A 21,504-nucleotide genomic window follows, 5' to 3' on the forward strand; every position below is an offset into this window, starting at 1 on the left:
GTTTTCTGTGCCATCTTTGAAAGGGCAGATCCCTTTCTGACCATCTCAGCACAACTTGGATTTGAACAATTCCCTTGGTGGGGGGAGAGCTCTTTGCTGTGGACTCTTTTCCCATAACTCATTTCTCACAAGAACTACAGTAATTGGATGATCCTGCAGCACACAAAGCTCATCTTCTCTAACCTCTTATTGCTGCTCATGGTGATTTCTGTTGCTTTGACCACTTAGTCCATGAAAAAACCTCTTTTCACATGGAATATAATGCAAAGATCCCCAAGCTATTTTGTTTGACATGTGTATTAAGTGTTCTCTACCCTATAATCTTCCTAAGTGCTCCAGTTCTGGTTTGCTCTTAAATGAGGGGTTTAGAGTAGAGTTGGAATTTCCCTCCATGCTGATTCCTGACTCCTGGGAGTTTTGGTGTTTCAAATTTCAGAATTATGGGAAGTACCTCCCTCACTCACAGAATCATTGAATCCTAGAATTCTTGGGGTTAGAAGGGACCTTAAAGCCCATCCAGTCCCACCACATGGGCAGGGACACCTTCCACTGTCCCAGGTTGCTCCGATCTCCATCCAACCTGGCCTTGGACACTTCCAGGGATGGAGCAGCCACAACTTCACCACAGTGAGCCTTAACCTCCATCTGTGAGCTTGATCCTATAAAATTGGTTTTGTTTTATCTCCTGGCTGTTTTTTTTTTTTTTTGAGAGTTTTTATGTTGGGCTTTTCTTCCTGGGAATTTTTATGTGCTGCTCTAAGGGCTCGTTTTATCAACCTTGGCCTTGATGTTGAAGTGACCTGGCCAGTTGCTTGGGCCAGTTCCTACTGTTCTGGTCTGCACTGGTCAGCCAGCTGGTCCTCCTGGAAGCAGGGATAACACTGCCCTCCCACAGGGAGCTGGGGAGGGAATGGGGATGTGCTGGAGTGGAAGGATCCGGCACCGGCATCACCTGCAGTCAAACCACAGCAAAAGCACCTTTGGCCTCTAGATGGCATTTCCCAGCCAGAACTGCCTTGCAGCTCCAATCTGTCCCAAAAATCTCTCTCAGTCCTTGGACACAGTTCCAGGACTGTGCCTTTGGAGGCCTGTCAAGGTAAGGAAGGTCCCAACCAGAAGGGGCTCCTGAAACAAGAGGTGCTGGAAGTTGGAGTCAGCGGGATGGAAGCAGGAGGGGCACTGGAGTTTCCCTCACCCAGGGAGGGTAACCCAGAGGTTTTCTGGGATGGGGGGGAGCAGTTCCCCGGGCTGGGCAGGGAGGGAAGTGTTGTGTCACACCTGGGTTGGGTTGGTTGCTCTCCCTGTGTAATTAGGGCAGCTGCTGAGGAGCTGCTGTTTCCTAAACACAAGTAAACAGGGATTGTTGCTTTGGTGGAACCTGACTCTAACCCTGGCCACCAAAGCAGGAGAACCTTGCTTTATCCATAGCATCTCCCATCCCTGGTCCAACCTCTCCTCTCCACTCATTTTCTCACCCTAATGAGCATAAAGCTCATCTTATGTTTCTTGGCCAAGCGAGGGATCCTTCTTTCTTTCCTGCCTGGTATCCATTTGATGGGACAGCTCTTCAGGACAGGAAGGGCATGGACCTGTTGGAGTGAGTCCAGAGGAGGCCACCAAGATGATCAGAGGGATGGAGCACCTCTCCTATAAGAAAAGACAGAAAATTGGGATTGTTCAGCCTGGAAAAGAGAAGCTTCAGGGTGACCTAATTGTGGCCTTCCAGGACCTGAAGGGGCTACAAGAAAGATGGAGAGAGACTTTGGGCAAGGATCTGGAGTGACAGGACAAGGAGAATGGCTTCACACTGCCAGAGGGCAGGATTAGATGGAATATTAGGGATAAATCCTTCCCTGGGAGGGTGGGGAGGCCCTGGCACAGGTTGCCCAGAGAAGCTGTGGCCGCCCCATCCCTGGAAGTGTCCAAGGCCAGGTTGGACAGGGTTTGGAGCAGCCTGGGCTAGTGGGAGGTGCCCCTGTCCATGGCAGGGGGTGGGACTGGATGAGCTTTAAGGTCCCTTTCACCCCAGACCATGCTGGGATTCCCACCCTGGATGGTGTGTGTGACAGGGAGCAGGAGGCTGTGAAGCAAAATTGCCATTATCAGATTTTCCATCCAAATATCCAAGGCCAAGGTCAGGTGCAATCTGTCCTTGGTGGTAACACCCAACAGGAGCTCCTCAAGTCTTCAAAGAGTTCCCTGGAGCACTCTCACCAAACTTCTTATCTCTCTCACTCAGCTTTCCTGGCTTTTTCTTGCTGCAGCTCCTGTTTTTGCTGACCTGAGACTGGTTTTGGCAGCAGGAGAGATAAAGGAGGGATCTGTTGCTTATCCCAGAGAAATGAGAGGGAGGGAAAGGGAAGGAGGAATAGAAGTGCTTTTCTAGGTGGAGTTAAGGTAACCAAAAACCCCTCTCACAGAGACGTTGCTCAGGAGGGTTGTACAGTCTCGGGAATTCCTTGGGCTGTGGGGGAAGCTCTTGTCCACACACACCTTCCAGAAAGGAAAAGGGTGGCTTGGGCGTGATACCAGAAACAGGGAAGAGGAAAAACTCATGGAAAAGTAGATGTCCAGTGAGCAAAAAAGCCCAGAGGGGAGCTCCAGTCCAGCCAGGGCTGGGGATGCAGGAGGTGCCCAAGGCCGAGTTGGAGCAACCTGGGCTAGTGGAAGGTGTCCCTGCCTGTGGACTGGATGAGCTTTAAGGTCCCTTCCAACCCAAACCATTCCATTATTCCATGATTAACTGGGCTCCTGACAGTGATAAGCAGATGCGTTTTCTGTGTCCTGCACAGATCCACACAGTGGGTTGAATCTGTTCCAGCGGGGGCTGAATTGGCTTGTTGAGGGAGTGACTTAGAATTCCATGAGCCCAAAACATTCCTAATTGGAAGCTTGTCCTGAAGTGACATTCTCTGTGCTGGTTACCCCTGTGCTCCTGTTTGTTCTGCTCCCCAGACCTTGGCAACCTGGGAGGTTTCAGGCTGGTTGCTGTTCCAGGAATGTAAACTTTGAGGGCCGTGACAACAACAAATTTCCCTTGGTCTCCAAAACAACGTGTAGTGATTCCACCCCCGTGGCAGGCATGGAGGGGGGCACGGAGGTTTGGGTGGAGGATCTTTGCATCCCGTGGGAGCTCAGCACAGGGATCCACGACACGTTCCAGCGCTCCAACAGCCCTTTTGGGAAGCTGTGGAAGGGGATTTCTGTTGGCTCTGCAGATCCCTGTCTCTGTTACCCCAACGTTGCAGGCAGCAGCAGGCACTGGGGTGTTTCCCAACACCTCCCAGCACGCGGAGCCACGGAGGCAGGAGTGGGCTGGGACTCTGCTCCCAGAGAATTCCTTCCGAGTTTCGCTGGTGCTTGTGCAAGCCCGAGGGAAGGTGCCAGGCCACGGGTGTGAGGGTGGTACAACCTGGGCCTTATTAGGGAGAGGGAAAGCAGCTCCTTTGCCTGGGGGCCCTGAGGAAGCTGCTGAGCTGGTGATGGGAAAGAAATGAGCATCTCCCGGCTTGCAACAGGGACACGGTGGAGGTGCTGCTGCTACTGTCCCTCATTGCTCAGTTTGTGTCCATGGCTCAGCCCTGGCTCAGCTGGCACCTTGCCATGGCCTTGATGGACAGGTTGTATCCCTGGCTCAGCTGGCACTTGCATGGCCTGTTGATGGCACAGGTGTATCCCTGGCTCAGCTGGCACCGCCATGGCCTGTGATGAGCACAGGTTGTGTCCCTGGCTCAGCTGGCACTCGCCATGGCCTCTCCTGTGCCCTGGTTTGCTGAACAGACCATTTTGTCTCGGTGCTGCTGGTTTGCTCCTGCCCTTGTGTGCAGCCGCTGTCTGCGGGAGCAGGGGCAGATCGTTGTATTCCAGCAGGGAATAATCCAGGAGAGAGGATTCTGCTGTGCTCCCTGCTATTAGGAAGGTGAGGTCTGGCGTCCTGGCAGCGCTTTGGAATGAACCTCACGAAAAACCAGTTGGATTCCCTTGTAACAGATGGGTGTAGTGGTTTGACACCCTTCCACTCACCCGGTGATCCTCTGCTGAGGCTTGGCTTTGGTGTCACCTCTGCAAAGGCCACAGGACTGATGGGTTACTCACCTGCAAGGGGCAAGGCTGGGGAGTTCCAGGGCAGGAAAAAAAAGCAGGAAATGCTGCTCCAATGCAGCCCAGTGCTCTGGAGTGAGGCTGGGGAACTTGTCATACTAAAAAAGAAAAAAAAAATTGAACAATATATTTGAGCAACTCTTCAACTCCAGGCTGCACTGGGGAGGGAGGCTGGGGACAGGAGGCACTGCTGTCGTGGGGGTGACAAGCATTCCTTGGCAAAAACACCTTCCCATAGAACTGCCTGTTGGATTCCCAGAGTTCCTCGTAGACATCCCTGTTTGTGAAGGTGTTTGGGCTGCACCTCTGGAAAGGAAAGAACTGGAGGGTTCAACACAGGCTGGTTTGAACTCCCTGTTTCTGGCAGTGGCAGCTCTGTGCTCCTCATGTCACTCCTGCTTCTTCCTTGACATTATTTTTCTGACCTAAATGCTCTGAGTCCTTTAAATCTTCTCCTCTCAGGCTTTCTCTCCACCCCAGGAGCAGTTTCTGTGACTGCAGCTTCCTCGTGTGATGTCATTCCCACGTCTGGCTGATCCCAAGTGAGGACACAAGGGAGGCAGGTGAACAGCAGGGAAACAAGGCTCAACCACTGCCAGCTGTGGGACACCTCTGGGAGAGAGGTGGGTTTCTGCTCTTCTTGTAGAGGAGATCCCAGGAGAATCCATTTCCTGGTTAAAATCAGATATCCAGGCTGGAATTTACCTACAGCTCTTAAAGCCACGGTGTTTTTCAGTGGAAATGGGGGGAAAGGTCTTTTTTCCTGCTCCTCCCTCCTGCCCTGCTCCAGGAGTGTGTGTTTGTGTCCTGGAGAAGGTTGTGGTGGTGAAACAGAGGGATGGGAATTCCTGCTGCTCTGGGCTGGGCTCTTCTGGCACACCTGGATGGCAGCTTTACCTGCCCCTCTGGGTTCTGCCCAGCACTGATTTTTAACGGATTTTTTTTGTGTGTTGCTGGCTTCAGGGTTTGCTCCAGAGCTGTGCAGGTCACCTGTGCTGTGTCCAGGTGAGGCTGGGCGCTGCCAGTTGTTACCTAAAATCGGAGAAGCAACTAAATCTCTGGACAATTTTGAGACCGAGTTTGGTGCCTTTGCCCCAAAGCATCATGAATTTGTCAGTATTTAACTCACACTCTCTGCATATTGAGTGGCTCCCTAACATAAATCCGGGAGTCTTTATCCCCAAGGCTCTTGGAGAAGTGGAGAGATGATGCTCCTGCTCTGATTCTCTCAGTTAAGTGCCCAAAGTGAATTGCTTTTCCCTCCAGCCTTCCTGGACACTTTTAGCCTCTGTTTTGAGGTGACCTGGCTGTGCTATTCCAGCAGATCTTCCAGATATCCCTGGTTGGCAGGAAACTCCTGCCTCTGGCCACTGCAGGGACTTTGAATGCCATGTTATTAAAAACAGGATCCTGCTCCCTTAATTATGAGGAGAAAAGCCCCCATCAGGGTTTCTGTGCCTGCGGGGTGAGTGACATCCAACAGCTTAAATGGGATAAATCCACAAAAAAACCTCCTTTGGGATGGATTGTCCCTCCCTGTTGAAGCTACTGAGCACCAGGGAGGTGCTTTCTGAGCTTTGTGTGGAGGCCTGATGGGGTCTGGGACGGTCCCTGGAACCCCCCAGTTCAAGGTGAGCTGCCTACAGGGGTGGCCATGGCTACTTTTCAACTGGCAAAGAGGATTGAAAAGCCTTTTCCACAGGGGGAAAAAATGAAGAAGGAGAAAAAAAAATTGTGTGTCTTATCCCACTTTCCTCAGTGGGAAATAAAGGATAAAGCTGGTGGTGTACCTGACCTAACTTGTACACTCACCTATCTCACATTTACTGTATATTCTGTGGGAATCTGATCTCTCCTGACCCTCTGCTGTTGCCCTCATCCATGTGAGAAGATAAAAAAACGGGGATTAGATAGTCCCATTCCATGTCCCACCAGTCCTGGAAGACAAAGGACAGAAGGTCCCATTCCATGGTACCACCCGTCCTGGAAGAACCAAGACAGAAGCTGTCCCATTCCATTGTCCCACCAGTCCGGGAAGACAAAGACAGAGAGGTCCCATTCCATGTCCACCAGTCCTGGAAGGCAACAGTTCTTGAGGCGGTTCCAGACTTTTTAAGGTGCTTTCTCTCTTTCCAGCTCTTCTTTGGGATGCCCACCTCCTGATGAGGTCCATGATTTTTCGGTGCTTGCATTGGAGCATCCACTTCTCTTCGTCTGTGTAGCCACACAGCATGGCTGGAAGGGGAGGGGCTTTTCCTTCTACTCCACCCTTCCTCTGGAAGTGGTGGTTGGTGGCCATGTGATGAGGGTGCTGTGATGTAGGGACATGATGAAGAGAAGTGAAGAAGTGGTGAGGAAGTGCCCCTGCAAGTGAAGGTGGCACTGCTTCAGGGCAGCGGGACGGAGACCAGTGGAGCGCTGGATCAGTCCCAGGTTCTAACTGCAGGGAGAGTGGTACTTCCATTCAGGCCAGGTGTTGCCATGGCAGAGTGATGTCTTTGGAGAAGCCTCAGCTCCAGAGGGACCATGGAATGGTGTGGTGCTGCCCCTCCCCAGACCTGCAGCTCACAACTCACAGGACCCCAGAGTGGGTTGGGTTGGAAGGACCTTAAAGCCCATCCAGTCCCACTCCTGCCAGGGGACACCTTTCACTAGCCCAGGTTGCTCCAAGCCCCTTCCAACCTGGCCTTGAACACTCCCAGGGATGGGGCAGCCACAGCTTCTCTGCCCAACCTGTGCCAGGGCCTCCCCACCCTCCCAGCCCAGAATTCCTTCCCAATATCCCATCTATCCCTGCCCTCTGCCAGTGTGAAGCTATTCCCTGTGTCCTGTCCCTCCATCCCTTGTCCCAGTCCCTCTCCAGCTCTCTGGAGCCCCTTTAGGCCCTGCAAGGGGCTCTCAGCTCTCCCTGGAGCCTTCTCTTCTCCAGGTGAACACCCCCAGCTCTCCCAGCCTGGCTCCAGAGCAGAGGGGCTCCAGCCCTGGGAGCATCTCCGGGGCCTCCTCTGGACCTGCTCTAAAAGCAGGTGATGAAGCCCCAACCAAGCACCTTCCAGGACCCCTCTGCACCCACGAGGACACACTTTCCCTGCCCCATGACCCAAGCACAAGTACTGCTGAGGCAGGAACAGCTGGGAAGAACAGCTCCTGCCCTCTCCTCACAGCTCTGCTGTGGGATGATGGGCAAACATCCAATCCCAAACCGGGATGTGCCATAACAGGGCCCATAATCCACCCCTGGCTCCCAGCAGCACAGCCACGATGACATCAGGGATTTTCAGGCTTTAAGGTGTTACTCCAGCCCCAGATCTCCCTCTCTGATCTCAGGCTGCAGCAGCAGCAGCAGCAGCAGCCAAGCTCAGCTGAGCTTTGTTCCAGGTGATCCCAGCTGAGATAAGCAGGAGAGCAGCCGGAATATTCAGAGAGCCACACCCTGAGCTCAGAGAGGGCTCAGGGGTGTCCAGCTCAGATGGTTAAAATGCAACCCAGACCCTTCCTGGGTAAAGCATCCTCTGTTCCACGGCTCCAGCTGACACTGCAGCTTTATTTTGAGCAACCCCTGAGTCATGCCATCGTTTGCTGAAGGTTTGTCCATGTTCTTTCCTGAAATAATGGTGACTCATCACCTGGCCTGGCCAGCCTTGCAGGTACAGAAGGTCCTCAAGCACAAGGAGGAACATCCCAGGGTCCAAGGAGTGGGGTTTTTTTCCCAGTGTGAAGGAGAAGGGAAGGCTCCAGGGAGACCTGAGAGCCCCTTGCAGGGCCTAAAGGGGCTCCAGGAGAGCTGGAGAGGGACTGGGGACAAGGGATGGAGGGACAGCACAAGGGGGAATCACTTCCCAGTGCCAGAGAGCAGGGTTAGATGGGATATTGAGGAGAATTCTGGGCTGGGAGGGTGGGGAGGCCCTGACACAGGTTGGGCAGAGAAGCTCTGGCTGCCCCATCCCTGGAAGTGTCCAAGGCCAGGTTGGAGCAACCTGGGCTAGTGGAAGGTGTCCCTGCCCATGGCAGGGGGTTGGACTGGATGAGCTTTAAGGTCCTTCCAACCCAAACCATTCCATGATCCTGTGATTCTTACTCCCCTGTGGCACTCCCAGACTGGAGCCCTGACTTCTCAGGAGGGTTCTAAACTCAATCCCCAACTTCCAGTCCTTAGGAATTGGTAAGAAGTTTTTCCACGGGTCCAGCTGTGCCCGGAGCCACCAAAGCTGGGCCTCGGGGACCTTGTGGTGACCAGAGCAATTAGAAAGGGAAAGAAAGGGAGGGAGAGCAGAACACCCGGCAATTTCCTCAGTGATAATCACCCCTGGGTGCCTCATTTAATGAGACAGAACTACACAATCACTGCTGAGGGCTAATTACAGCCCCCGTCCCTGATGCTCCCTGGGTACCACCGCTGGAAGCGGCTCCTGGACTCCGGGAACCTGAGTGGCAGGGGAGTCCCTACTCCCCCTTCCTGGGTGACAAGCCTGGCTGGAAATGCTTATCCTGAATGGAAATTAAGTGGGATAAGAGCTGGGGGGCTCCCCTCTGCTGTCCCATCGGACCCCAGGGCCGGGGAACACGGCGTTTGCCGGAGAATGCCAGGAATGCAGAGGAGAGCTCGCAGGGAGGGGAGGCCGTGCCGACCGAACGGAGAAACCTGTTTGATTCCCCTGAAGGGCAAAACACACACCCAGGTCTCCTCCTCAAAACAAGGCTTGGCTTCCCGGAGCCAGCCCTCGGCAGGGCTCAGGTGTGCCCACGGCCAGCCCTCGGCAGGTGAAGGGCTCAGGTGTGCCCACGGCCAGCCCTCGGCAGGTAAAGGACTCAGGTGTGCCCACGGCCAGCCCTCGGCAGGTAAAGGACTCAGGTGTGCCCACGGCCAGCCCTCGGCAGGTAAAGGACTCAGGTGTGCCCACGGCCAGCCCTCGGCAGGTAAAGGACTCAGGTGTGCCCACGGCCAGCCCTCGGCAGGTAAAGGACCCAGGTGTGCCCACGGCCAGCCCTCGGCAGGTAAAGGACTCAGGTGTGCCCACGGCCGCCCGCGCTGCCAGGGAGGATCCGGCATTCCCGCTGCCAGCCGCGGGGAGCGAAACCGCCGGGAGAGAGCTCCGCATCCGCCTTTTGGGGGAAACCACAGCTGAGGAGCCTCCGCAGGTAGGGCTGGGCAGGGGGACGGATGGTCCCGGAGCCTTGCAGGGGAAGCTAGGGGAGGGGGAGGAAGAGCAGCGCTGTGCCTTCCTCACCTGCTCGAACGGGCACTGCAAATCCTCCTCTTCCATGGGGGAGTGAAGCTCTTTCAGCGGTGCCTCGGTCCGAGGTGTGGGGCTGGAATGGTGCCGGAGCTCCCCGGGGATGGGGACTGTGCCACGGGTGAGGCTGAGGAGGGGAGGTTTGGCTGCGAGGCTGTTGCTGCACCCGTGTGATCCCGAATTCCCTCCCTGCCCGTCGCCCCACAGCTTCCTAAAATCTGTTCCCCTCGGAATTTCCGTGGGGCACAGTAGGGAGTTCTCTGGGTGTGGGCAGGAGTGAGCACAGTCTGGACAACACCGGGAAAACTGGAGCCTGTGACCTCTGACAACCTCCCGAGAGGCTTGTGGTGAGCTCAGCACCTTCTCCCTCTCCAGCCCTACTTTTCCAGGACTCCTGTGGGAGAGAGGGAAGGTTTTTTTGGTCTCCTGCTCTGCCTTGTTTTGTTTCCCTCTGAATGAGTGTGAAAGCAGCACCCTGGTGAGGAGTGGCAAAGCTGGGGCAGAGGAGACGAGCACCTCCCTTTGTCCTTGCTTCATCTGGGCTTGGGGAATGTCACCTTCATTTCCCCGTCCCCACCCCTCTGCCCGCTCCAGAAAAGAGCCAAAAATCTCCATCTGCACCCCCTGTGTCCCACAGGAGTCCTGGAAAAGTCCAGGCTGCTCCAGGACAGACCCCTCACGTGAGAGGAGATGGATTCACCCGGGTAGGTTGGGAAGCAGGGATGTCCTCCCTCATCAGCTTGATTAGGACATTGTGCTTAGGAGAGTTTATTTTATTCATCCAGCCAAAGAAAAAGCGTGGAATTTCTTCCCAAAATTCATCAGGTTTTAAGTGGAAGTCCGGATTTCCACAAATGACAGCTTTCAGCTTCCCCCCCCCCAAAAATGTCGTGTTTTCTTGCCAAACCTGTGATGTCATGAAGGTTCAGTGAGTTTTCTGTCCTGCTCTGTTTGTGGGTCGGTGATGCAAACACAAAGCTCCACCTTTGACACCAAAACACACTTTTCCTTCCTTTTTTTCCTTTCATCCTTAGACATCAAGGCTTAAGGTCAACCGTGTGTGGGTGAGGTGAACGTCCTGCACATCCTTCCCTTTCCAAACACAGGAATTAGTTGAGCAATTAGGAATTAATGCCTTTAATTACAGCAATGAATCTGCAGACCCGGTATGGCGAAAAAGAATTTAGCAATATTGGCAGGAAGAGGAGTGAGGTTTTGGGATGGGGGTGGTCCTGCTCAGAAAACCATAGAGCTCTCAGCACAGCAGAGCCTTGGGATGATCCCTCGGGATGGGCAGGATTGGGTGCTGCTCTCTCTAAGCTTCCTGCCTTTGGTAGCTCATGGCTTTGCCAACTTCATCTGGTTGACTAAATTTTAGTTCTTTGTGGGATCTGTGGTTGTGAGTGAATTCAAGGAAATTAATTGTGCATTTGCAGCTTTTCATCTGCTGTCTCAAACTCGGCTGAGACGTGTCTGTGTTGCCCAAGGAATGAGGTCTGGGCAGGATTCCCCAGGGCACTTGCAGGGTTTCCATCTCTTTTCCTCGTGTTTGGGGAAGAAGAGGCATTCCCTGGCCCCAGGCAGTGGGGACAGAGATCCTGAGGGAATGTGGTGCCAGGCTGAGGGGCTTTTCAGAGCTCCTGCACAGACCCCTCTGCAGCCACCATGGGGGGCACAGGATACGGCCTCAGGCTGTGCCAGGGGAGGGTCAGGTGGGACATGAGGAGGAATTTCTTCCTGGAAAGGGTGGTCAGGCCTTGGAAGGGGCTGCCCAGGGAGGTGGTGGAGTCCCCACCCCTGGAGGTGCCCAAGGAAGGACTGGACGTGGCACTCAGTGCTCTGGGCTGGGGGACAAGGTGGGGATGGGGCACAGGGGGGACTCCGTGATCCTGGAGGGCTTTTCCAACCTCAGTGATCCTGGGATCGTAAGTGCCTGGTGTGTCGGGGCGTGTGGGCCACCCAAGGTGGGTGCACAGTGGGATGACTGTGTTGCAATTTAAATTATTGGAGTAATGCCATGGGAGAGCTGTGGCAGAGGCAAGAAATGCCACCTGCAGTGGGGTCACCATCCATCCCCTCCAGTTCACACCCAGCTCCTCGAGCTCCTCCAGCAGTGGGACCTGAGGAAAAGGTCCTCCTCCCAGCCCAGCTTCTCCTTGGAGCATCTCTGTGTGTGCTGAACAAGGCAGCCACGAGCTGGTGTGCTGGACAAGCCCAGAAGGGTTAATTTAAGGTTTCCTGGACTGCTTAAATTATTGAATTCCTGACTGTTCACAGCTTGACTTCAGAAATCTCCTGGTGCTTCTTAAGCATCCCCAAGCGTGTATGGAACAGTCTCAGTGTTAAATAGTCACTGCATGGAAAAGGGGGAAGGCAGGAGGGAAAAGTTGGTCCTCCAGAGCAGCTGAGAATTCTCTAAAATCATGGAATCCCAGCATGGTTTGGGGTGGGAAGGGACCTTAAGGCTCATCCCATGGGCAGGGACACCTTCCACTAGCTCAGGTTGATCCAAGCCCCATCCAACCTGGCCTTGGACGCTTCCAGGGATGGGGCAGCCACATCTCTGGGCAGCAGAGAAGACTCATCCCCTGCCTGTGTGGACAAGACTCACCCAAGGTTTTGAGATTTAGGGGTTTTCAGAGGAGGTTGTGCACGAGTTCATCTCCCTTTGAAACCCCACAGACATTTGCTTGCTCTTAATACTGAGCCAATATTGGGACATTTTTTGCCACTGGGGCTCACTCCAAGTCCTGGAGCATCCCTCAGGTTGTGGGTGTGGGTTTCCAGAGGCTGCCTCACAACCTCCCACTCCAAACACACTCAGCCCCCGCATGAGGCGGGATGAGATCCTCGGCTGAGTTCCCAGTGGGAAGCCTGGGGTGGAATTCCCGTTGCCACTCGTTCCCCCAAGCACAGGGAGTGGGAGGGGAAGGTCCATCCTCCCCAGGCACGGGATGTCATTCCAGTCAGAGTTCAAATAACTGTAGTTTTAGGAATGTTGGCTCCAAAATGTCCCAGGCACTGGGCAGGAGGTGCCGATCCCGCCTTTAGCTGAAATGGCTTGCAAGGGTTAAGGTGGTTCTGGCAGGGTTTGTGCCATCCACTGCTGTCCCTTCCCAGCAGATCAGGTAACAGGTGACAGCAAAGCAGGAGCAGGCACAAGGTTTGCATTGTGTGCTCTGGCTACTGCAGAGAAATGTGAGGACGTGCCCAGCCTGGTCCAGCTCCCGGGAGGAGGGTCTGGATCAGCCTTCCTGCTGCTGGAAAACTCCCTGCTGGGGCAGCTCTGGTGGCTACAGGTGACCCACAGGGCAGGGGCTTCTCTCCCTGGGTTTGGGAAAGCTGGGCTAAAAGCGTTCCCACCCTCACCCCTGAGAGTGGGGCCCTGCACCAGCATTTGGGGCTGGATGACAAAATCCTCAGCAGACTTCAGGAGGTTCAAAGGAAGGAGGTTCAGACCTTTTGCAAGCTTCAAGTACGTTTTAATTCGAGCGCCGCGAAGGTCGAAACGGGCATCAATTATCCTTCAACCGGGATATTTTTCCACATGGATGCCCTGGGTGCTGTTTGTGGTGTTCGGGTCGCTGGCCAAGCCCTCCATTAGTGCTTGAGTTCCTGGGGGGGGAATGAGGGTTGTGCTCGGAGCCAGGAGCACGTGAGAGCTCCTTGGATGGGCTCAGCTCCCGGGAGCAGAGCCCAGGGCAGCTCCCGGTCCCCGGGGGCGATTTGGGATTGCTTTGCAGGTGGTTTCCTAAGGGATGGCACGTGGGCTTTGGGCTGGGGGAAATAACACCGGGGAGGACATGGTTTGTCATCTCTCAATGACCTTTCTGTGGAGGCACCCGGAGTTTAACTCCTGGTTCACAGAATCAGGGTTGGAAGAGACCTCCAAGGTCATCCAGTCCCTGCAGGGACAGGAAAGGCAGCAGCACGTGGATCAGCTGGGGGTTCCTGTCCCAAAAGGGGCCCACTGATAGAGCAGTTCCTGGTGCAGAGCACTGCTGGGCCTCCCAGAGGGACCAGCATGGAAAAGTGAGCCTGGAACTCAGGGATCACATCCCGGGACCAGCATGGAAAAGTGAGCCTGGAACTCAGGGATCACATCCCAGGACCAGCATGGAAAAGTGAGCCTGGAACTCAGGGATCACATCCTGGGACCAGCATGGAAAAGTGAGCCTGGAACTGGGACATCAACCAATGGGAGATCCCACCCCGAGACCGGGATCACTGGGAACAGGAGGGCTGTAACCTGACCTCGGCGGCTGCCCTGGCTGTGTGGACAGTTCAGGAGTCTAAAAGCACCCCGTGGCACTCCCAGGAAAAGCTGGGATCAAAGCAGCTCCGCTTCCTTTCCCAGGGCATTCCTTCCATCCTCAGAACTGGGTCCAACATGGGATCCAGCTCATCCCGAGACACACACAGGGCAAGGTGGTTATTTAGGCACAAAGGGGCCGAGTGTCCTACAAACTCCTGACAACAGCAGGTAAAAAGACTGGTTAACATTTAGAAGCTGCAGTTGAGCCACCAAAGAGGAGGGTGGCTGGCAGGGTTTCCTTCTGGGCAGGGAAGAGGAGCTCCAGTCAGTAAGAACAAGGAGTGTTTCATCTCCTGGAGGGTAATTAGGTCTTTTTTTTAAGTGGCTTGCATGGAAAACAGGATCCTTCCCAATTAAGTAATGGGCTGGTGATTTCAAGCACTTGAAGAATTTTATTAGCAAAGAGTGTTGGTCTGGCTGTGCCTCCAGTCCTTCCACGGGGGACTGGCTGGGGGCCAGGAAAATCCCCTCTCCCGGGTGCAGCTCCACACCTTTAGGTGTGCCCTCGCTCAGGTTTCCCTCGTCCAGCCCGTGATCCGTAGGGATCGCTCCCTAATAAGGGCAAGGGAGGAGTTTGCGGTGGAAAACTCGGAGGGCACTGAAAGAGCCGGGGCAGGGCAGGGACCCCGCGGCACCGGGAGAGCTGAGCTGGCTCCCTGCCCGCACGGCGCCCTCGAGATTAACATCTGAACAAGCTTTCAGCTCCTCTTTCCTAATTAAACAGCTTGTAATTGCTTCCCTTCCCGGGATGGGCAGTGCTGGAGTGTCTGCAGTGGGAGGCCCTTCCCGCTGCAGCCCCAGTTCGATTCCAAAGCACGGGATTTCTGGCTCTCGGAAAAGCTGCTCGTGCATCCCAGGGCTTCCCAGAGGAACCTGTGTGTGATGTCGAGGTTGTTCCTGGTGGTGCTCCATGCCTCTGAAAACAGGGATTTTGGATCAGTTAGCCTGGATTTGGCAGCAGTTCCACTGGAAGTGTGCAGGCTCAGGACGGGCTCTAATGGGATTTTGGTCCTGCACAGGCAGAGCAGTTACTTCTTTGCCTATGTTGGATACTTTTCCAGTGGGAATTACCCATTTTTACGGGTCTCCTGTTGCCTGGGACATCCCAGTGTTACATCCCAGAGCTCAGTGTCCAAAGCTGAGCACTGGCTGCACCCATCCAGCCCTCCAGGATGAGGGACTTCAGCCAGAGGGTTTGGGTTACATTGTCCCAGAAACTTGAGTCTGAGCTGGACCATAAATCCCAGGTTGTTCCAGATGGAATTCGTTCAGAAGGAATATCTGGCTGTCAGGTGTTTGTGGTGCACAGGGGTGGGTGCCCAGTTTCCTACACCTTGGTGCTGCCTATAGGGAAGGGCTGGAGAGGGGCACTCCTGGAATTCCCCTGGAACACTCTGCAGAATTAAGGAGGTGGGGAACTGTCCTAACCAGGCCAAATCCATCCCTGCTGCTCCCTGAACTCGCCCCTCCCAGCTGCTGGAGAAGGACAGAGGTTCTCCCTGGAGGATCACTGGGATCATCGACCACACCTGGCAGGGAGCTCCACCTGTGCCACATTCCTGAGGGAGGGGAGAGGCCAGGGGGGTTTAACTGCCTGGAAGCTGGGCAGATCCTGACTCAGAAAGGGCTCGGGAGGGCTCTGGGAGAGAAGGTGGATATAAAATTGGCTCTGTCCGGGGTCAGAGTGTGGCTTCTGCCCCTGTAGCACCGAGGGCTTGGCGGCAGCTTCGGCTGAGCCTGTTTTTCCACTGGAATCCACGCTGGAAACATCCTGGGAAGTCCACCAGGTGCCAACCTGTGTGAATTTTGGCCGTGGAGATCCAGCAAGAGGGAAGGAAAACGAGGAGACAGCAGGTAAAGGTGACAGAGGGTGAGGGTGAAGGAGCCCCCCTGGGACGGACGCGGAGCGGAGGAGGCCGGGAGGGCAGGGGGAGGTTTGGGAGAGCAGAGCTGTCCAGGAATCCTGTCTCAGCAGCACAGGAGGAAGGCTGAGGGGTCCACACGTGGCCCCCTCCTCAGCTCATCCCATGCTGGCTGTGCCGCAGCTCCAGGACATCCCAACCCAGCTCTCGGGGCAGGAATTCCCCACGGGACACAGCTGGGAATTCCAGCTGCTCCCAGACAGCATCTGAGGGGAATACCACCCCTGGAGCAGGGATAAAGCCTCACCTCCTGCCTGAGAGCAGAGGGAGGCACATCCATGGGACCAGTGGGAAGAAACACCCCAAATTCCCAAGCTTGGCCTGCAGGGAGAGCATTTGGGGAATTTTAGAAGGGTCTTCTCAGGGGCTTTTGGGTTGGTTTTTGGGATAGGAGTGTGATAAAGGGATCTGGAATACTTTGAGAAGGCTTAGCTGGCAGCTGCTTTGCCTTGGGAATGTGGACTGGCACTGATGAACCCAATCCAGCTCCAGGGTTGGACTGGCAACCTTTCCTTTGGGTTTTTTGGGGTTTTTTTTTGGAATTAGCAACACTGCACCTTTTCAAAAATCCCTGCAAGCTCCACTACATTTTTGTTCCCAAGACAAGGGGAGTTAAAACCTGAAGTAACAAAAAGCCAACGAATTTCAGCCTTTCCTAACGAAATATTTTCATTTTATGTCTCCAAACAATGTGGAATTTTCCCTCCATTTTCATTTAATTCTGATTTCCTTTCCTCAGGCCCAGGTAGGATTTAACCCCTCTCACAACGTGGTGTTCCCAGTCACTCCTCGGACAGCTCAGGGCTCTTCCCTTCCTTTTTTTTCTCCCCCAGCTTTTTCCAGGCTGCATTCCCTATGGATACACCTTCCCTGCTTGGGGACTGAGCATCCTGGCTTAGCCTTTCCAGGCCTATTTTCAGGAGTGGCTTGTCCTTATAATCTGGGGCTTTAAGGATCAGAGGATGAAAACTCCTGTGGGATTTAATCCTGGGAAACAGGATCCCTGGGGAATCCTGCTCATTGGCCATGGCTGTTTCCAGAGGGGGAGCTGGAATTCTGGATTTATTCCAGAATCCCAGGGCACTTTGCAAACACTCAGCCAGAGGGAGATTATCCAGGGAAGGAGTGTGAAGGGAATCATCCTTCCCAGTGCAGCCATTCCAGAGTCAACTGGGCAAGGCTTAACAGTACAGGAACCCTTTGGATGGGGAAGGGAGCAGGATTATTGCTCATTTGCATAACGATGGCAGCCAAGGGTGCTAATTAAGATCCAGGCCTGTGGTGTGCAGACACTTCAGAGGAGGCAATTGGCTCCAAAGGGAGCCCTTCTGATGGAAAACCTTCCACATAAATACAGAGGGAATGAGGGATTTTATTGAAGTGGGTTTATTTTGCCCTAGATTTTAGATTTGTAGGGAATATTTGGGAGAAAACTGATATTCCTGAACAGCCCTGGTGTCTAAAACATACTTTTCAGGCCTTTCTAACAGAGATATTCCTGGTCACACAGCAGGAGGATTTTCTAGGAAGTAATGGAAAAACAGAGGAGGCAAAGATGTGTCTGGCCTGGCAGAGCTTATTCTGGAGCTGTAAGGCAAGAGGGAAGGGATGGATCTGGTTTGAGGCAGAGGAATTTTAGGTCTCCAGATGGTGAAGAGAGTTTGCTGCTGTGGGGATTACAGAGCTGGGGAATTCCACGTGGATGGGGTTTAAATCCAGGGGAAAATGGGGTTCTGTGGGACACTGAGGGACACTGAGGGACACAGATGGTTGGGGCTGGGGTAGGGACAGGAGTGGGAAAGGTGACAAACCCTTCAGCTGGACCTGCTGGCCTTTCATCCCTCCAAATCTTCATGGGGAATGGGGATAAGCATCCCAGGTTTTCAGGGAACAGCCACCCGAGTGTGCCAGAGGGAGGGAGCTGTTTGTTGTGCTGTCCCAGCTCTGGAAGTTTCTGTGCACCCAAAGACTCCCTGGCAGCAACGGGATGTCATAGCCATGGGAACTGGGAGTGCCCAAAACACATTTCCTGCCCCAAAGCATCATTTTGGGGCCATTTTTCCCTTTCTGCTCTCCTTTTCCCCCAAGTGCTGGGCTGTGTTTGGGTGGGGTTGGCAAGAGGAGGCCAGGGAGCAGCATCCTATGGAGAGGGAAGGCTTTCTCCTGGGGCTTTTTTGGAATGCATCCTCCAAAATGAGCTGCAGGGGAAGAGCTGGAGATGATGCTCCGGGGATTCCTGGATCTCCCCCGGCAGTGCCACAGGAGAGGTGTTGCTTTGCTCCCAAACTCCCGGGCCGTCCTTCCACCTTCTAAATGACTCTCACAAGGTGCTTTTGGAGCCTAAACCCTCCAGAATCCACCCACTCCAGGGAAACCTGGGACTTCACCCACTGGGAGGAACAGCTTTTGTGTTGCGTGAGGCCTGGAGAAGCTCTGAGGGATTCCAGAGCAGGGGAAATCTTGGAGTTTTCCCCTCAATGTTTCCCCCTCTCCTGCTGAGTTCAGCTCTCCAAGATTCATTCAAGTGGCAAATGATGTTCTTGCTCTTCCAGGAGGGAAGCAGAGCCCTGGGGATCAGCACCAGGGCCGTTCCTGCACTAGGGAAGCACATTTGCTTCTGTACCAACCAAGGAAATTGGATCCTGTGGCTCCAGCTCATAATTCCCAGATAAGCCATACCACCAAAACCCTTTTTTTTTCCCAGGGCTTGGAGCAACCTGGGTTAGTGGAAGGTGTCCCTGCCTATGGCAGGGGGTGGGACTGGATGGGCTTTAAGGTCCCTCCCAGCCCAAACTATTCTGGGATTCCATATCAGCCCAAAACTTTACCAAGCCCAGTGTCCACCAGGATCCTACGGCCCTGATCCTCAGGTGGAAGGTGGAAATAGCCACTGGATAGAGTTGGTTAATGGAGAAAATCATGGAATCACAGAATTGTTAAGGTGGGAAAAGACCCTTAAGATCATCAAGTCCAACCATCAAATCAGCACCACCACGGTCACCACTGAACCACATCCTCAAGTGCCACATCCATGTGTTTTTTGAACAATTCTGGAAATGGGGACTCCACCCCTTCCCTGGGCAGCTGGGCCAGGGCTGGACAACCCTGTCCATGAGGAAATTTTCCCCAAATCCAGCCTGACCCTCCCCTGGCACAGCTGGAGGCCGTTCCCTCTCCTCCTGTCCCTTGTTCCCTGGGAGCAGAGCTCGACCCCCTCTGGCTCCCCCCTCCTGTCAGGGAGTTGCAGAGCCAGAAGGTCCCCCCTGAGCCTCCTTTTCTCCAGGCTGAGCCCCCCCAGCTCCCTCAACTGCTCCTGGTGCTCCAACCCCTTCCCCAGCTCCGTTCCCTTCCCTGGACACGCTCCAGCCCCTCCATGTCCTTCTTATGAGGAGCCCAGAACTGCCCCAGGACTGGAGGTGCCTCAGCAGTGCCAGCACAGGGGGACACTCTGAGCCTGTGTCCTGTCGGATTTGCCAAAGGTTTCCTTCCAGACCCCTCTGTTCTGCTGGGGAGCTGGAGTGGAGCAGCTCCAACCCCTGGGAGTTCTGCTGGAGCTGTGGGACACCCCAAAGGGTGTTTGTGTGTCCTGGGGGCTCCCACTGCTCAGGGTCACCATCCAGCTCCTGGCCTGGAGCATCCCTGACCGCCCGGCAGGATTCAGAGCTGGAAAACACAGGAGCCAGTCGCCCAAAGGCGATCCCGGGGAGCGTCACCGATCCCGGGGAGCGTCACCGATCCCGGGGAGCGTCACCGATCCCGGGAAGCGTCACCGATCCCAGGGAGCATCACCGATGCCGGGGAGCATCACTGCTGCCGTCTGTCCCCGCAGGAGTCTCGGGGGAGCAGCAGGACGGTGTTTGCTGCCGCCTGTCCCGGGATCGCGGGGGTGGGAGCAGCGAAGGTGGTGCCAGGGGAGAGGCTCGTCCCACGTGTGGTTCCTGGCACGTTTCTCTCCCCGTGCCAGTGCCACCCTTTGTGACTTCCCGTCCCCTCGGGTGGATCCGGGGGGGGGGGGGGGGAATGGGGTGAGTAAGAAGCAAAGTTTCTGTTTAAGCAATAGAGATGTTGTTTCTCTCGCTCCAGCCCTTCCCCAGAGTGTTTCCCTACGTGTTCCAGAACCTCTACTTCTTCCTCCAGGATAACCACCTGGGAATCACTCTGCCCTTCGGCTTCCAAATCCCTCCATTCCGTGGCAGATGGAGCCTATCCCTGCCCCTGATCTGCACTGGAAAAGGAATGGATGAGGCATTTTGAATAGTTCTTTTCCACTGCTCCTCATCTTCCGCTTTTATTTTGTCCTGGAGTGGGAAGGAGTTTAATGAGTAGAAGAGAGCACCAAGGGAGAATGAGAGAATCCCAGACTGGTCTGAGTTGGAAGGGACCTTAAACCATCCAGTTCCACCTCCTACCATGGGCAGGGACACCTTCCATGAGACTAGGTTACTCCAACCCAGCTTTGGATACTTCCAGGGATGGGCTTTGATGTAGCTGTGTCTGAATCTGCCTCACTCTGGGAGGTCCAAGGAATGTGATTCCTTTTTAACCCAAATTTGCCAGATTAGAGGAATTTCTGTGCTCCTGACAGCTCCAGCCTCGTCTCCCACCTTCAGGAAGGAGACACCCAAGTATTCAGAGGCTCCTCATGGATATTCAGGATGAGTTTTCTTTTCTCTCTAAACAGCAAGTCTATTAAATTTCCGTGGGAAGGGGGAATCCGGGAAGGATGAGCAGGGGGGGCTGCTCCTGGTGGGAGCTGGATCCATGTTTGGGAGTGTTTGCAGGAGGAATGGGAGCCTTGGGGTGATGGCAGAGCTTGTCCATGATCTCAGAGCAGGGGATGTGCAGTGGGGAGAGCTCTGGCTGAGACAAGCCAAAGGAGGAGCCTTTGCCAAGCAGCAATGCCATGAGATCAGCACCTGGAATTCCTCCTGGGCGTGTGGCTTCTCAGGAATACTGCAGGGACAGGCCCACCAGCAGGGAATAACAACCTCATTTTAGATTCTCCTGAAGAGGGTTGGGCCTTTTCATTACTGAGGAGCAGAGTCACTCCAGAATCCAGGAGATTCTGGCAAGGAAAGACTGGGGGGGGATGGAAAAGCTGGAAGGTGTCCCTGCCAATGGCAGGGGGTTGGAACTGGAGGAGCTTTCCAACCCAAACCGGTCTGTGACTGGTTTTCTCCTCTGAAACAAGGGCTCATCTCCTGCAGCTTCTGTGAGAAAACAAGGCAGTGGAAAAAGAAAAGAACCACTTCTGACAAACCTATAATCAGATGTCCCCCTCATCCCCAAACACTGGGCCAGTGTTGAGGGGTTTCCTTTCTTTTATTTATTCATTTGTTTGTTGGGGGAAAAAAACCTTGATTGTCGTGGCAGACTCTGAACCAACCAACATTTTCCCCCCTGACTTTTGGTTTGTGGTGGTTTGTGATTCAACTATAGCCCTAAACAAGCAGTGAGTGGTCTGCAAATTCCTCATCCTGAGGGGGGACATCCAGAGTTTCTCCTTCCTGGTCACTGGAAGGAGGGACCCAGCTGTTGTCAGAAGGAAGAATTAACTTTTGCTTCCAAGACAGGCGGTGAGATGTCTCTGCTGTGTCTTGGGGTGATCCCAGATCTCTCTGTTAGAGATCTGTTGATCTCTTGGCAGATCCCTCCTCAAGAGCCCTCATGTCCTGCTCCCACTGGCCACCAACCAAGGTTACTCCAGAAGCCTCTGGGTTCTGTAGACTCCAGAAGGTCTATCCCACCTTTTTCTAAGGTCTCCTCTCCCACTTTCTTCCCAGACCTGGAAAAACACCTCAGTCACGTCTGCTCTGAGGGATTCCTGGTCTGGATTTGGTTTTTCCTCTCCTTGGAGGGACGTGGGGAGGAAGCCCAGCAGTGGGACAGCAGCAGAGTGTCCCCCCTCCGGGCTCTGTGGCTGTGACACTGT

The 21,504-nt window shown here is 54.3% G+C and overlaps 1 protein-coding gene across 1 annotated transcript in view; it reads left to right on the forward strand.

The window, feature by feature from the left end:
* The first annotated feature begins 9,416 nt into the window (after positions 1 to 9,416).
* Positions 9,417 to 21,504, forward strand: part of ZNF185 (zinc finger protein 185 with LIM domain) — a 42,256-nt gene continuing 30,168 nt past the window's right edge. Inside the window, 1 exon segment of the mRNA XM_032702338.1 lies at positions 9,417 to 9,456. Within this exon segment, the coding sequence (XP_032558229.1) occupies positions 9,417 to 9,456 (40 nt within the window).

This window comes from Chiroxiphia lanceolata, chromosome 14, assembly GCF_009829145.1.
Source record: "Chiroxiphia lanceolata isolate bChiLan1 chromosome 14, bChiLan1.pri, whole genome shotgun sequence".
Lineage (NCBI taxonomy): Eukaryota > Metazoa > Chordata > Aves > Passeriformes > Pipridae > Chiroxiphia > Chiroxiphia lanceolata.